Raw genomic sequence first — 15,799 nt, 5'->3', positions numbered from 1 at the left:
AAGCTTAAAAAAGAGTTATGTCTTATATTCAAAGGGCTTTTTTTCCCCAAGCCAAAACTCACTGCAGCTTCCTCTCAAGCTGACCCTTATCAGCGAGTGCACGTGTGCTGACTAATATCATAAAATCATAACAAAAGCACTTGTGCTGTAACTCGGCAACTTTGGCAGAGACTCCGACTCTGTTCTGTTGTCCCAGACAATTATGTGAAACAGACACAGTCGTCACACTCGACTCTTTCTTTTTTTTTTCTCCATCGGGGCTCATCTGTTTTTATCCAACGAGCAAATAGATAGCAGCTCAGAATAGTTCCGAATAGGTGGGACTTGGCTGTTGCCTTGTCATTCTTCGCCAGGGATGACGCATCTGCTCATATCGAGGGGAGGGGTGTAGAAAAAGTAAAAAAAAAAAACAGTTATCAACAGGATGTGGTGGTGTCAGACAGGAAGTCGGCGCTGACAGGGAGCAGCAGAGACAGAGATGCTCTGCAGGGGCTGCGATGATGCGTCCAGCTCAGTAACAGACGCACTTCAGCGGACAAAGTCTGAGAATATTTCACATCCAGAAGTTTCACGTAATAAAACATCAGACAAGGCTTTAGCAGGAAACTTTTAATTTGGTTATTGCTTTAATTGTGGTTTTTTACTTAATTTGCAGGGTAATTACTTTAGTTGACTTTGTTTTTGTCTTTGAGTACTGTGAAAAGTGCTTTATGAATAAAATGTATTTTATTTTTTTCACAATTTCAGGTAAATCAATAAAAAGTTAAACTTATGACATGACTTTAACCCTTTGAAACCTGCACAAATAAGCTTGCTTTCTTTCAAAAACATGATGAGAAGTAAATAAACAAAAAAATTAGAAATGATAAATTTGCAAGATCTATTAAAAAGTAAAAATTACTGAAAATGTATTTTAATAGAAAAAATATTATTTTAAAAAAATCAAGGACATGATGGTTAAAAAAGTTTTAAAAAATAAAATACAAGAAAAAATAACAAGAAAATTACCTGGGAAAAAAATAGCAAGAAATTATTAAAAAAAAAAAATTAAGAAAATTGCCTGTAAATTTGAAAAATGAGAAAAGAAAGAAATGACCTGTGAAAAATGCTTAAAAAATTCTACGTTTTGTAACAATTTCGTTTTTCCCTACTTCTTACTTTTTCCAACACATTTTTTGCTTTTTCCCTAGACATTTTTCCATTTTTCCCTAGAATTTTTTTCCTACCTTTTTAAAAATAGTTTTATAAAAGTTCTAATAAATCCACAGTTTTAAATGTGTAATTATGATACTTCTAAATTTTGTTTTTTTCTTTTTTTTCCCCTAGACATTTTTCTTGAGCATTTTTAAAAATATTTCCCTGAATCTCTTTCTTAAATTTTGTGGAATATTTCTTACCAAGTTGCTCATTTCCTTATTACGGATGTTTTTGAAGGAAATTGCACCGATTTGCTCAGTTTTTTAAGGTTTAAATACTTGTGAAAGGCGTCATGAAGCGGCACAAGACAAGTGATGTCATTCCAGATTTCTTACAATAAGTTCAACTTTCTTGCAAATTTCCTGTTAAAATACTCAAATTGTGAATCATGTCTTCCCCACTGACAAAAAATCAATCCTCGCAGGAGGTTTAAGCCTAAAAATTTACAAAACACGCTGGTGTGGACACTTTTTGCAGTGTGCAAATTGTACAGCCCTAAAAAAGAAGGTGTGTAAACTCTTTCCCCCGGTGTATTAAAACAACAGAAGATGGTTAAATGAGTTTCCGAGGTGGGTTTACCCTCCTCTACTGTACATGTCTGCAGCAGCAGCAGCCTGTCTGTGGAAGAGGGACCGGAGGAAGCGCGGAGACGCGCCTGCAGAGCGCAGGGGGCGGAGGGAGAGAGAGAGAGGGAGAGCAACAGAGAGAGAGAGAGAGAGAGGGAGGAAGAGAGAGAGAGAGAGAGAGAGGGAGGAAGAGAGAGAGAGCGAGCTGTGACAGCGCTCATCACCCTCTGAACAACCAGGACGGGTTGCATCCGAGCAATCGCTGCTGCCTTTCGCAGACGGAGTTTACAAGCCTTTGCGCCGCTTTTTCTTTCGATCTTTTTTCCCGCCGCACCCCCTCCCTCTCCCGGTGCTGCCCAGCCGCTCGACCATGGTTTCTATAATTTCAGACCTGGACCCTCTGAAAAGCTGGAACGTGTTAAGGTAAGCGCCCGGTCAGTTTCCTCCACAGCTATCGTAAACGGGGGGTGAGAGCAGGCAGAGAGGGTTTTTTTTAGGAGAAGGGTGTGAACGCGGCGCGACAGGCGAGGAGGTCGCCGCCTTCTGAGAGCTGCCGGTGCGTAATTACGCACGGATTTGCGCCAGTTTTGGCTGCAATCTGCGCTGACAGTGTACTTTGCGCGCTCCTCTCTCTCTCTCTCTCCCCTCCTCTGCTCCTCTGCTCCTCTGCTCGGTCAGGAGTCTGACGCATGCAAGCTGCTCCGTGTCTGCGTACATCTCATTAACCCCGCGACGCTGCCCCGCGCGGCGCTTCATCACCACCATCATCTCCAAACTTCCTCCATACCAGCGCAGAAGTAGGAATAACACTCATATATCACCCCCACCACCCTCCTCCTCCTCCTCCCGCCTCCCTCCTTCCACCTCCCACCCATGCTGATGTGCTCCCTCAAATGAAAAACTCCCCCCACCAGGAATGTCTCTTGAAACGTCCTCATGGCTGATCGCCCACCTTTCAGAGAACATCACATTTTATATCCCAAAAATGCACAACATTTAAGTGCTCAGCACCAGGAGGTGATCCAAATTACCTCCCATGAGGTCAAAGGTGAAACTTTTTCCTTGCTCACCTTGTCTCCAGTGGCCACTCTCCTTTTTTTTTTTTTGTCTAACAGCTATTAGACTCCCAGGCAGGATACACGGCTCTATCTCGGACCTGCAAATCACTATGAATACATTCACTGTCATTAAGCATCTCAGCAGAAAAGCCTATGAATTTAAAAGCCGGGGAATTTAAAAGGGCCTTGTCCCTGAATATTTCAGCCATTTGATAAATAAGTCATTATTCCCTCGACAGACTCGGCGGCGGGGACTATCGCAAATTCTATTTTAGAAACGGCAGCGAGGAGACAGAACCCTCAAGACCCTCAAATTATTCTTTTAATGCTGCCTCTCCCCTCTTTTATCATTTTTATCCCCCCGCTGCTGCCCTCCATCCCACCATCATTACCCACAAATCCAAAATAGAAAATGAGCGGAGTAATGTAGAGCAGGCATATTTCAGTAAACTGCAGATTGAGGGAGGGGGGCTAAATGATGTCATTTCCAAACAGGCGGCGATGACCATCCACACTGAGAAAAAGGGCACGCAGCTGACCTGACACACACTCATAAATAGCCGCAGTGGAGACTTTCTGTGCGGACACACACACTCCTCTCCTCTCAGTCTATTTGCTCAGCAGGGACACATCTCCTGGTGGCGTTTAAAACGTCACTTTTGGCTCATTTGAGAGGCCAAAATTGACATATTTGCTTCACAGCAGCCATTTTGGCATCATAAACCTGAATCCACATCACTTTTCTTGTACTTTTAGAAGTATTTATACCTTTGAAAGTGATTTGAATTCTTTCAAAAACATGGAAAAAATGGTAATGAGCAGCTTGGTAAGAAATGTTCTACAAAGTGGAATAAATTAGTTAGTTTATATATTTTTTAAGTTATGAAGCCAGTGAAAATTATCCAGAGTACTTTTTTATAATAATCATATATGTGTTTAAAATTATGTTGCACAGCAACTGTTATTTTTTAAGTACGTTTTCAAGTGTTTTTTTTTTTTTAGCCCACTTTTTGTTATTAATTCTCCACTAATATACTTCTACCTTTTTTGACTAATTTATGCAAAATTTGGGGTCATTTCTTCTTAAGTTGCTCATTTCCTTCCTCCCATGTTTCAAAAAGAAATCAAACCAATTTTCTCAGGTTTCAGATGGTTAAAGGTCAAAGGTCAAAAGTAAGGATTTTGGTTTCAGATGTACACTTTTGCACCGGAAATCCAAAAAAAGAGTTCTTTTGAGTGAGATTAGTCACTCTGAAGCAAAAAAAGGAAGCATGAAGAGGAGAGAAAGAGGATTATTTACCTCCCCGTCGTCTCTCTCTTTATTAAACCTTTGTTATTCCAGATAAGAGGCAGGAGCAGCTGTCCCTCTCCAAAGACAGCGCATCTTAATAAAGACCAGCTTACCGCCGGCCCGTCACTCACACTCTCTCGGGGTCACACACACCCGCACCAGCTCGCTTGCTCACACACACACACACACACACACACACACAGATGAGCACTCACGCCCACTTCTCAATCATTTATGATAATGAAGCACCTCGGCGGCGTTCTCGGTGTCGCTCCTCTCCCTAATGAGACTCACCTCCGTCACGCTCAGACACACACACCATAAACACAGCATTAACAAAGTGTTGTCACTGTGGAGCGACAAAAGAGCAGCGATAAGCAGCACAAACACTTGATTTAGTCAGATATCATTTTGGAAAATTTGAACACAGCTGGAGTTTTTTTGCATTGTGTTGTCGCTTTCTTCTGTAAAATTTCCTCAAAAAAAGGTGTTACATCATTAAGATTTCAAAACAAGGACATTGTGGAGAAAACCATCAGTGCAGATGAAAGATGAGACCTCGCCGCGGTGACACAATTAGGCAGTATGATATGCATATTAGCACAATTAGCTGATTAATGCAGCTCTGTGGAATCTGATTCACTTTAAACGCAATAAGGAGTTTGTGCGAGTGACAAATGTGTGCGCATGCACGTGTCGAAGCAAGTGTTATCTGATCAGCGGCGGGGAGTGCCTTCTGCATTCACTGTCTGCTCTATCTTATGCACTATCAGGCAACACACACACACACACACACACACACACGCGCACACACACACACACGTATGAACACACACTTCAGTTCCAGAGAGAGCGCAGAGGATGGATGTTAGAAATCTGTCCGTGCCTCTCGCGGTGCACGTCACATATCTGAAGTGCAGTTCAGTTATGCCATAATGAGAAACAGCATGCATATTAATTCCATCTGATTACATCCAGCCGCCACACACACACACACACACACACACACACACACACACACACACACACACACACACATGCAGGGCAAAGACGAGGTGTGTTCTGTATTCAATTAGGGGAGGGGAGAGAGGAGAGCTCAGGTTTTTTTATTCTATTACTGTCTGGTTAAATCATCGCTGGATGTTCAGAGACAGGAATTTAGAGATAAAAGTGTGTCGTTAAGGAGAAATACGACCAGACCAGTTAAAGGATGAAGTGTGTGTGTTTTTCGGTGCAAAGTGTGAAGTGTGTTCAGCAAAAAAATGAGTCGGAGCGTAAAAAAAAACTCTCGATGTCTTCGGGGTCCGTTTCTCTGTCGTCCAATCATCTAAAATCCATTCAGGTGCGCCGTCCCGCGGCTCGAGGAAAAAAAAAGGGAAGTGAAAGAGGTCGACAGCGAAAGGGAGGGCTTGACCTTTGACCCTGCAGTGTTGGTTTTAATTAATCCACTTAAAGAGTTCCTCCGCTTGCATTATGTGTCGCTTTATATCCCGCCGGACCGAGAGGAGAGGCACAAATCCATCTGCCTAATTACCAAGACCACTGTTTGAATCTTAAATCCCCTCTGATAGTGTGTGTGTAAGAGTGTGTGTGTGTGTGGCCTGAGAGTGTGTGTGTGTGTGTGTGTGTGTGGTGCTTTATCTGTAAGCCGGACCTTTTTCTCCGCTCGGGATTATGCTGGTTTGACTAAGGGGTTAGAGCGAAAACATTCGGTAAAGGCAGTCAGTGATATTACCAGCGTGAAGCTGCAGAGTCAGTGTTTTATCTTTGGATTGTGGTGAAGTTTTTGAGGGTTTTTGACAGATTTTTTTTATTTTGACGTGTTGGAAAAAGCTCCGGAAAAGCAGGTTAGACTGTAACAGCATGTCGAAGTCGTAATGAGGGACTCAATAACGACGACTTATAATAAATATAATAAATATAATACATAATAAATATCTCTATTTCGGACTCTTGTTTTCCATTAACATGTTTTCGAAGTGATGTTTTTATTGTGCTTCTGCTTCCATCGAGATGATGACAGCTTCTCTGCCCTGATTGGCTCCCGAAACGCCCCTGACTCTGACGCATGTAAACGATGACGCCGTTTGTCCTAACGAGCTATTTTTTGGGCGTTTCATTCTGAGAGGAAACACCTCAGATGGTTCAGACGGATGCTGCGCTCGCCTCAGGAGCAGAGCGAGGTCGGTGCTTTGAGTGAGGGGGAAAGATCGAGCAGAATGACTCAGAAGAACGCTGACCCTTCACATTTTGATTCGCAGGATAACATTTAGTCATCTCGTGGATGTGAGATCATCATAAACTGAGATATGTGTAAGAGATGGAAGCAATGTTTGAATCACAACTACAGTTTGGACATTTGCAAAACATGATGCAACCCAATTTTTTCCCAATAACTCACCCCAATTTTTGCAAATATGAGTCACCAAATTTTGCCAACTCATGCGCCCAAATTCCTGCCAATGATGTACCCCAATTTTTGCCAAACGATGCACCTGAACATCTGCCGAATTATGCACCCACACCCCAATGATGTACCCCAATTTTTGCAGAATTAGTCATCAAATTTTTGCTGACTCAAGCATTGAAATCTCTGCTAAATGAGGCACCCTGATTTTTGCCCAGTGATGCACCCACATTTTAGCTGAATGAGACATTTTTGCAGAATGTTGCACCCCAATTTTTGCTGAGGGAAACACCCCGATTTTTGCCTCATGATAAATTTTTGCTGAACGATGCACCTCAGTTTTGTTTAATGATGCAACCGATTTTTGTCAAATGATTTACCCAGATTTTGCTGATTGACACACCCCAACTAGATCCTCTATCTAAACCTCCACATCTCTGAAACGACGTGATGCAGGAAAAAAGCCAGCGACAAGTTGAAATGAAAGTGATGGCAGCAGGAGGGACGGTCGGGGGTGCCGCGGGGCGGACTCAAAATTCATTCTCCGCTTCCCACAGCTGTCAATCAAAAGCTTTGTAGCAGCAGAGAACAATACTGCATTCAGCATCCGAGTGACGGAGGCGGACGGGGCGGGCAGAGGGAGAAAGAGAGGGAGGGCTGAATTCCTCCGAACCCCCTGGAATCAGCGAGGGATAATTACAGAGTCGAGGCGAAAGCGCGTCACAAAACACAAAAGAGACGAGGGAACGATGACAGAGAGGGAAAGACTAGAAATTACAGGAGAGACGAGGAACAGAAGGGAAGAAATGCATGTAGGCGAGGCTCGTCCAGGTGTGTGTGTGTGTGTGTGTGTGTGTGTGTGTGTGTGTGTGTGTGTGTGTGTGTTAAGCAGACAATGTTTTATTAAAAGTTGGATATTGTTCAGTCAATGCCACCTCTGATATGATGGTTATATTTTTAATACAGAGTTATTAATGTGGGATTCACAGCGGTTGCTTTTACTTAAATACATTTCTGAGGTACTTCTACTTCCACTGCTACTCAATATTGCACTTTTTTACTCTATTACATTTATTTCACAGCTTTATTTGCAGACTTTCATAGAAAACATGATTATATTATGAAATACAATGCGTTTTCATGGATTGAACTGCAGCCACAGTTACTGTCAGCTAATCTGCCAAGTCATCTGCATTAAACCAGTAACTGTTAACACAAGGTATGGTGGGTATTGTAGTTTTATTATTTATTAAAAAGGAAGTGCAGCGATACAGTGTGCTACACTTATATGCAAGTGCGACATAAACAACATTATTAAATTCTACTTATTTCACTTTTTAATACATTAGTATGTAATGAAATAGACAGTTCAATGTTACCAAAAGCAGACAAACGACATCTTTTACTGGTTACTGGAGCATATTTGTGGGGATGTTTACCTCAGATTATTAATTGTAGTTACTGTTTTGTGTTGGAGAAAAGAGAAAATCTGTAAATTATGACTAAAACAATCATCAAAATCATTGCCAGCGAACTTTGTCGCGACAAAGTTATTAAAATGAGCTTCATTTGGTCCAGTTTCAATAATGAAACGGATAATATATGTATGTATTAATATAAAAGTCTGGGATTTTCCTATGAATGTTTTTATAGTCATGCTCATTTCATCCCATGATCATTTTAGGTAGTAGGTGACGCCTTAAACGACGGCCATGATTGTTATATCTTAGGCTTAATGCCAGTGTGCTACTTAAATTTCAGCTCTTCAGGCTGATAAAAACACAATATAAACCCATAAAATGTTAAGAAAAGTAATATTTTTATACATTTATTCCTTATTAAACAGAGAAATGGAACTGTACACCTTTTAATTTCAACTTTCTGTCGCTTCTCTGTCTCCTTGACTCACCATAAAACACACTTCATTTGAACTTGACAGAAACAAAATGAAGCATTGTGGTTCCTCTTGTTTGTAATTTAGTTAAGTCCACTGTTCCAACAATCACCAGCTCCGGTTTGGTCCAAATAAATCCTTAATTCACAGAGTTAGATGTAAAAAAGAGATGCCCTTATCCTCCACAGTCTCTGCCTGCTGGCCGCCGGCTGTTTACAGTCCTGTAACTTCTCTCTCCACCACCAGCTGTTGCTGTGTCTTCCAGCTCCTTCAGGAGTGTGTGTAGTTATGACGGTGTACATATCCTGGTGTACCATAATACCCTGATACCGCCTAAACTTATCAAATGCTCAAAGTTTTATTTCATAAAAATTGATACATTTTTGTATTATAAGCGTCGGTGGTCTTTTTTTAGGCGTGGTGGGCTGCCTCTGATGTAAAAATGTAAAACACTGCAGTGAATCCTGCAATCTGACCGCTGTAATGCTACACATTGAGTAATTTTACTTCAGATACTTAAAAATCCCAGTCGCCCTGAGTCTAATTTGATTAGATGAACTTTTGAGGACACCCCTGAGTGCATGATGAGTCATCAAACGTTAGAAACCACATTAAAGGAAGAAAGAAGACATAAAATTACTCTGATATTGATTTTTTGACACATATATGCCACATAACAAGAGAGAAATTAACAATTTACACAGCGACTAGAAAAATGTTTTTCATGTCACTGGGTCTTTAAGTGACACTTTTCTGCAGGATGTTCTGCCTGCAGCAGCGTTTTTACACATACTGCTGATTAACAGGCGTGAATACTTCTTAAACAGCTGATGGTATTAAAACCTGGGCAAATTGGTTTAATTTTTTTTAAAAACATGTGGAGAAGGCAACGAGCAGCTTAACAAGACATGGCCCAAAAATGAGGAAGAATTTATTAAAAAAAAAAAGAAAATCACCTTAAAATAAGCAAAATAAAATAAGTATAGAAAAATTAAAGTATTTTAAAAGAATTGAAAATGACCTCAAAGTGCTAACAGTTAAAAGTGTTTATTTTAAAATAATTTTAAAATGAAAACTTCAGTTTTCTGGGTAATTCACCCTATTTTTTTCTTTTAGTTTTAATTTTTTTATTAATATGCTAGTTAGCCTCTTTACCTCTTTTATAGGTAAATTTATTGTCAACTTTTTCTCATTTCTTGGAATTTGTGGGACATTTTTTTTCCAAGTTGGTTGTTGACACCCCCCCCAACTTTTTTTAAAAAAAGAAAAGCTTGTAAAAGGCACCTAAATGCAGCACAAGAAAACAGATGTTTCCAGTACTTTCATTTTTTATGCCAACAACATGTTGTTGAAAGTATGTTTGGTTGTAAAGGCGAGCTGTGCGGTATGAATGTCATACGTCATATCTCGTGAAAATTGACACATTTTGAATATATATTTACATTTTAGTGAGTGATTTTCAGTTGCATCATTCTTCAAACACAGAGCTCACAGGTTACTCTGTGTGTGTGTGTGTGTGTGTGTGTGTGTGTGTGTGTGTGTGTGTGTGTGTGTGTGTGTGTTCCTGCTCCATCCTCTTCATTTCGCTTGATTTCTCTCAAAAGTGAGATTACGTACCGCAGGCTTGCAGATCACAGACACCACACACACACACTCACACACACACACACACACACACACACACACACTCACAGAGGACACTGTCTGTCTCTTTCATGTTATTTTTGACTAAACAAATGTTGCTGCTGCCACTGCAGATACAGTAGCTGCTGTTTTGTTTCTCCCCCCAAAAAAGATCAGCTTCGTCAACAGCAGCCGCAGGGATTTAAAACTCAACTTTAGCACACACACCTCACATGGTGTTCTGCATGTGTGTGTCCGTGTGTGTGTGTGTGTGTGTGTGTGCGTACGGTACATAACCCAACTGCTGAATGTCTGACAAACAGAATATTTTTTATGATTTTTTTTGTCCTTTTACCCTGACTTTTTCTTTTTGTGCTTTTTCTTTTATGCTTTTTTCTGTGTCTTTCTGTACTATTATGTCTTTTGGGAAAGTTAAATATACTCTGAAAATTTTTGAAGTCATTAAAATCTGATTTACGAATGTGTATAATAACACAATGTGTTCAAGGACCATCAGAAATTTGAATATCCAATGATACAGTTTCTGGCTGTAATAAATGGTGTGATCTTTTGAGAAAAACTTGCCCTAAAAACCAGCGGGCCAATGAGTGTGAAGGGCATGTTTTCTCCGAAAATCTCCCCAAAAATTTTCGAGAAAAAAAATCAAATATTTTAAAAGAAATTTTAAAAGAAATCCCTCAAAAACTTTGAAAAAATTGCCAAAATTCTATCTTTAAAATAAATATTTTTTTAAAGAATAATCACAGAACATTTTTAGAAGAAAAAAATGCCCTTTTTTGAGGGAGTGTCTTGAATGTTTTTGATTACATTCTTTTTTAATAATATTATACAATTTTTATAGCTATTATATCATAATAAAAAAGACATGACTCATGGAAATCTATTGGAATATGTGTATGAACTTTGTGTATTAATTTATTTAACTACATATTTTCTTGATTGCTTTTCCCTTTTTCTTTATTTTAATTTTTTATTTCTTTTTTCCAAAACCAATTGGCTTTTTCCTTTGATCCATTTTCTATTCTGACGTAAACTCCTCTGTGCAACCTTTACATTAGCCTCTGTGCACATACAAGCATCCAACACACACACACACACACACACACAAACACACACACACACACACACTCTTAATGCCATTGGCCAAGTGACAAATCTGTCTAATAATGCTCCACCTGGAGCACGGCACTCTATTTCTATCTCTCTTGCCCGCACTCTCTCACCTCTCGCTCTCTCCTCTGCACACTTACACACACACACACAAACACGCACACACACACACACGCTCATATACACTAATCATCCCCTCTGGCTGTATTGTAGTGCTGTACTTTGTTACAGTCTTATTCTCACAGTGGCCAGACCTATAAAATAGCTTTATGCTGTACCTCTGTGTGTGTGTGTGTGTGTGTGTGTGTGCGTGCGTGTGTGCGTGTGTGTGTGTGTTTTCTCTGGTGACACACAACTGCCTTTATGCAGTACTGCTTAAGAGACACAGGAAGTATAGAGTAGACTCTCCTCCACCTTCTGTCTTTACATCCCTTCTTCTTTTTTTTCTCCTTCCAATCGCGGCGGTTTTCCTTCGCTCTCTTCCATCAGACCCCCCTCCTCTTTTCTTTTTTCCTCGCTGTGATCCTGTACAAGCATGTAACCAGGGGGGAAAAGAGGAAGAGGATGGAGGAGAGAAAGAGAGAAAGGATGGAGGGTGGGGAGGAAAAATGAGAGGGAAAAATAGATCTTGTCTGAATAAATAAACAGCTTTCGCTTGCGAGCGAAACGGGAAGCTTAGTGGAGGAGAGGAGGGGAGGGGTGAGGAGGGATGGGAGGGAAAGAGGAGCAGGAGGGGATGAGAGTCAGCGAAGGAAAGGAAAACATTGGCACTCTGCCCGGTGAAAATAAGAAAAAAAGGAATTAAATCTCTTTGTGTGTGTGTGTGTGTGTGTGTGTGCGTGCGACTGATGGATGCTCAAAGTGAAGCCAAAAAAATGCAGACAATGCATGACCAGAGGCCAAATGAAAAACTGACCAATCAGAGCGAGTGTTTGGCTTCGTAGGGATCACTTCGATAGGTCAGACTGAAGCGCTGCAGCACCAGAGGCTGTCAGAGAAATCATTACTCTTCATGTAGATGGATATGTTCTGCGTTTATTGCTTTTTATTTCATGAAAGGAACCTATTTACATTTTAGTCAATCAATAGGGGGAGATTATTAAAAACGGTGTGTCGGGTTGTGAAGGTTGTGTATTGTTGACATGATGCAGTTTGACTGATTTTTTTTGCTCATTATTGTGGTTACAGTCTTTGTTTTTAGTGGTAAATTTTACTGTTTCGTGGTCTGAAGCAGTGATAGTCAACTTACGACCCGCGGGCCAAATCTGGCCCCTGATAGGGTGTCGGGTGGCCCCCAAACATTTTCTAATTCAAAGTAAAAAAAAAGTGATTGACACTGGGAATTGTTTTGTTACTTTTAGTCTCCATAAGGTGTCAGAGTGCATAAAACAGCATCAAAATAGAGCCTGTTGATCAAAAACAAAGTGCAGGCGGAGGACCCCCCACACCCCCGACAGAGATCCTAGATAAGACCCTGATGTCCTAAAATCCAAGAAATGTGCTTAAATCTGGAACATGCTATCATCCTAGAAATATTCTAAAATCCTGAAAACATCCTAAAATCCTAGAAATGTCCTAAAATTGGAAAAATGTGCTTAAAAACCTTAAAATGTCCTGAATTCCTAGAAACATTATAAATTCCTAGAAACATCCTCTAAAATCTCAGAAACTTTCAAATCCAAGAAAACTCTCAGAAATGCCCTAAAAGCAAAGAACTATCCTAAAATCCTGAAAACATCCTAAAAAAAGAGAAACGTCCTTAAATCTGAGAAATGTGCTAAAATCCTATACATTTCCTAAAATCCTAGAAATGTCTTAAGATCCTAAAAACGTCAGAAATTCTGAGAAATATCCTGAAATCCTAGATATGCCCAAAACATCCTAAAATCTTGCCACTGGCCTCCTGTCATGGATCAGAAGTGGCCCCTCAGCAAAGCCAGTTTTGTACCTCTGCTCTAAAAAAACAGCTTTTTTGTCTGAATGAGGTTTTCGGCGTGAAAACGGTCAAATTTAAAACCTGCTGAATGGCGGGCCGAAATATCGACTGTCAGCAGCTTCATTCCAGAAAATATCCAAACGAGTTTTCAGAGAGCCGCGTCGGTCACACCGCAGAGCGAGAAAAAAAATATATAGAGGCGACGAGAGGGAGAGCTAATGAATTATGGGTGGGCTGTGGAGCGAGAGGGAGCGCTCCGCCGCTCCTCCTCCTCCTCCCGGGTTATGGAAGTGTCACGCTGCGAGTGTTGCCATGCAGATGGCGACCCGGGAGTGTTGCTAAAGGGAGGAGGGGAAAAAGAAAAGAGAAAAAATAAGTGTGAAGAGAATCAGAGCATTGTTTGTTGTTTCATTTTTGAAATCCAAAGTGTGTGGCGCGAGCGGAGCAGGAAGTGCAGCTGATCGACTGCAGAGGGTTCACAGTCGTCTTCAATCACAATCTCGATCACTGTCGACTGAGTAACACCAGTTTGGGTTTATGTGGGCTGAAACCAATAACTGTCACATTCAGATGGACCACAAATGTGGTTCAAATCCATTTAGCAATTTAAAATAATTCAGACTGCTCTGTGATGACAGCCGACAACCTTTTCTCTCTGCTTTTTGAGGCAGATAACTTCCCAAAATCTTTATTTCACCTGGATGGTTTTGCAGGATGTAGCGGTGTATAGTTCGTTTCGAGCCTGTAACAAAGATTATTTAGGAAGGTAGAGTATTAGGTATGTAACTTTAAAGTAACTTTAACCCTTTGAAACCTGGAGCGACATCATTTGTTTTGAGTTGCGTTCACATGTATTTAGACCTGTGAAACCTGGATAAACTGCTTTGAATTCATTTGAAAACGTAAAGAAAGCAGATCAGTTGGCAAGAAATGTCCAAGAAATTGCAAGACATTTCTGGGAAAAAGAATGACCTGAAAATTTGAGAGAGAAGATAATAATTACTCAAAAAATGGCGAAAATGTCAAGAAAACTATATTTCTTATTGTTATATTATAATTACTTTTACCTAATTTATCTATATGTTTATTTATATTTTTTTTCATTTATATATTTTTTTCTATTATTTTAAGGGTTGGGTTTGTTTGGGTTTTTTTTTTTACTTTTTTTGTGCTAAATTTCAGGTAATTTTCTTGTAACTTGTAACTTCTTCCCATGCTTTGTAAAGAAATTGCGCCAATTTGCTCAGTTGTCAAAGGGTTAAATGATAAACTTTGTGCTCCTTTGTCAGAATGCAGAATGAAAACTTGGGACTTCCAAAACAATGACTGGGTCCCTCTGCTGCTGTCTGGTTGAACATATTTTCCAGAATAAAGTTGTGATGGTCAGTCTAAGAAATTTATCATTGTTCAGGTAAAAGTCATTTAAAAATCTGCCTGAGTCGTGGTTTTCGTCATGTGAGCAAAAAAAAAGGAGCAAAAATCTGAGTGTATCTTTGTAAATAATCACAAAAAAAAATAATTTCTGAAAAAATTTAGATTAATAAACAACTTTTTAGGTTTAGATTTTACTGGCTTAGATCACCCAATGCAAGAGAACGTGCATGAGCCAAAGAGGGCACCGCCCCCCGGCTGAAACACTAAGTTTTTAGGAAGTCCCTTGAGATCGAGTTTCCTAATTATCCGTTGAGCCCAGATACAGATGTAGTGAGGAGGGCTGAGGTCAGAGGTCGAGAGCTGGAAGAGTTAAAGCTGCACAGACAGAGTCCTGGTGAGCAGAAGACAAAAACCAGAGCAGGAATAAAAAATTAGACTTGCGCAACTCAGTGTGTGCCATGAAGAAGACACACACACACACACACACACACACACACACTGACTGTACGTCGTGTTGAAAAGAGAACAGCAGGGTGGAGTCCAGATAGCGGGAATTCTGTATGATGTAACGAGCTGAGCTGATTCGCTCCAGACTCTGAGTTGTTTTGTCCGTGTGAAAGAACGGAAAACCCCATCTGACGTCTTCTACATTAGCTGCTCTGCACAGACTTCATGTTTACTTGCACAAAAAGTTATTTTCTCTTTGCAGTAAAGTCAAGGAGATCTGGTGTGTATCTGTGCTGATTTTGATTTAAAGTATCTGTCTCAACTGTTTTTAAGTAATGAAGCATAACGCGTTTTTTTGAAGGGTTTTGTGGGTCTGAATATTACTGAGGAGATTTAGAGCCTTTTATTCGGAAGAGCAGATTTTAGTGAACTGTTTGGAATGAGCGCAGGGCCAAATATTCTCGGGATTATTCAAAATCACGTCTCCCTGTCCCTCTTTTATGTTTTATAGTATGTTTTCAGATTGTCTGTTCATACGGACACACAGCACATTCTTGTGAACCTGATATCTCAAGAACAGCACAAGGGAATTGGTTCAAATTTAATACAAATGTTCACTTAGTGTCAACAATGAGCTGGTTAGATTTTAGTGGTCATAGGTCCGAGGTGAAGGTACCTGTGACCTCATCTGTCTGAATTCTTGTGAGCTGCAAAATCTCACAAAAACCTTGACAGGTTTTTATTTCAAATTATGCACAAAGATCACTCGGACTCAAGGATGAAATGATTAGATTTTGGTGGTCAAAGGACAAGGTCCCTGTGACCTTGTCAGTCTCATTCTTGTGAATGTGATATCTCAAGAACACCTTTGATGA

At 40.2% G+C, this 15,799-nt stretch overlaps 1 protein-coding gene across 2 annotated transcripts in view; it reads left to right on the top strand.

The window, feature by feature from the left end:
* celf2 (cugbp, Elav-like family member 2) overlaps positions 1-15,799 on the top strand; it is a 277,136-nt gene that overhangs the window by 12,044 nt on the left and 249,293 nt on the right. The window contains exon 1 of one of the 2 annotated variants that reach the window (XM_042511585.1): positions 1,968-2,186. The exons of the other annotated variant lie outside the window; for it this stretch is intronic. Coding sequence (XP_042367519.1) covers positions 2,134-2,186 — 53 coding nt within the window. The 5' untranslated portion in view covers positions 1,968-2,133. Of the gene's footprint in view, positions 1-1,967; positions 2,187-15,799 lie in introns of those variants that run through there. 2 annotated transcript variants of the gene reach the window in all.

Source organism: Plectropomus leopardus, chromosome 22 (genome assembly GCF_008729295.1).
Source record: "Plectropomus leopardus isolate mb chromosome 22, YSFRI_Pleo_2.0, whole genome shotgun sequence".
Taxonomy (NCBI): domain Eukaryota; kingdom Metazoa; phylum Chordata; class Actinopteri; order Perciformes; family Serranidae; genus Plectropomus; species Plectropomus leopardus.
This window is presented reverse-complemented; position numbering and strand designations above follow the sequence as displayed.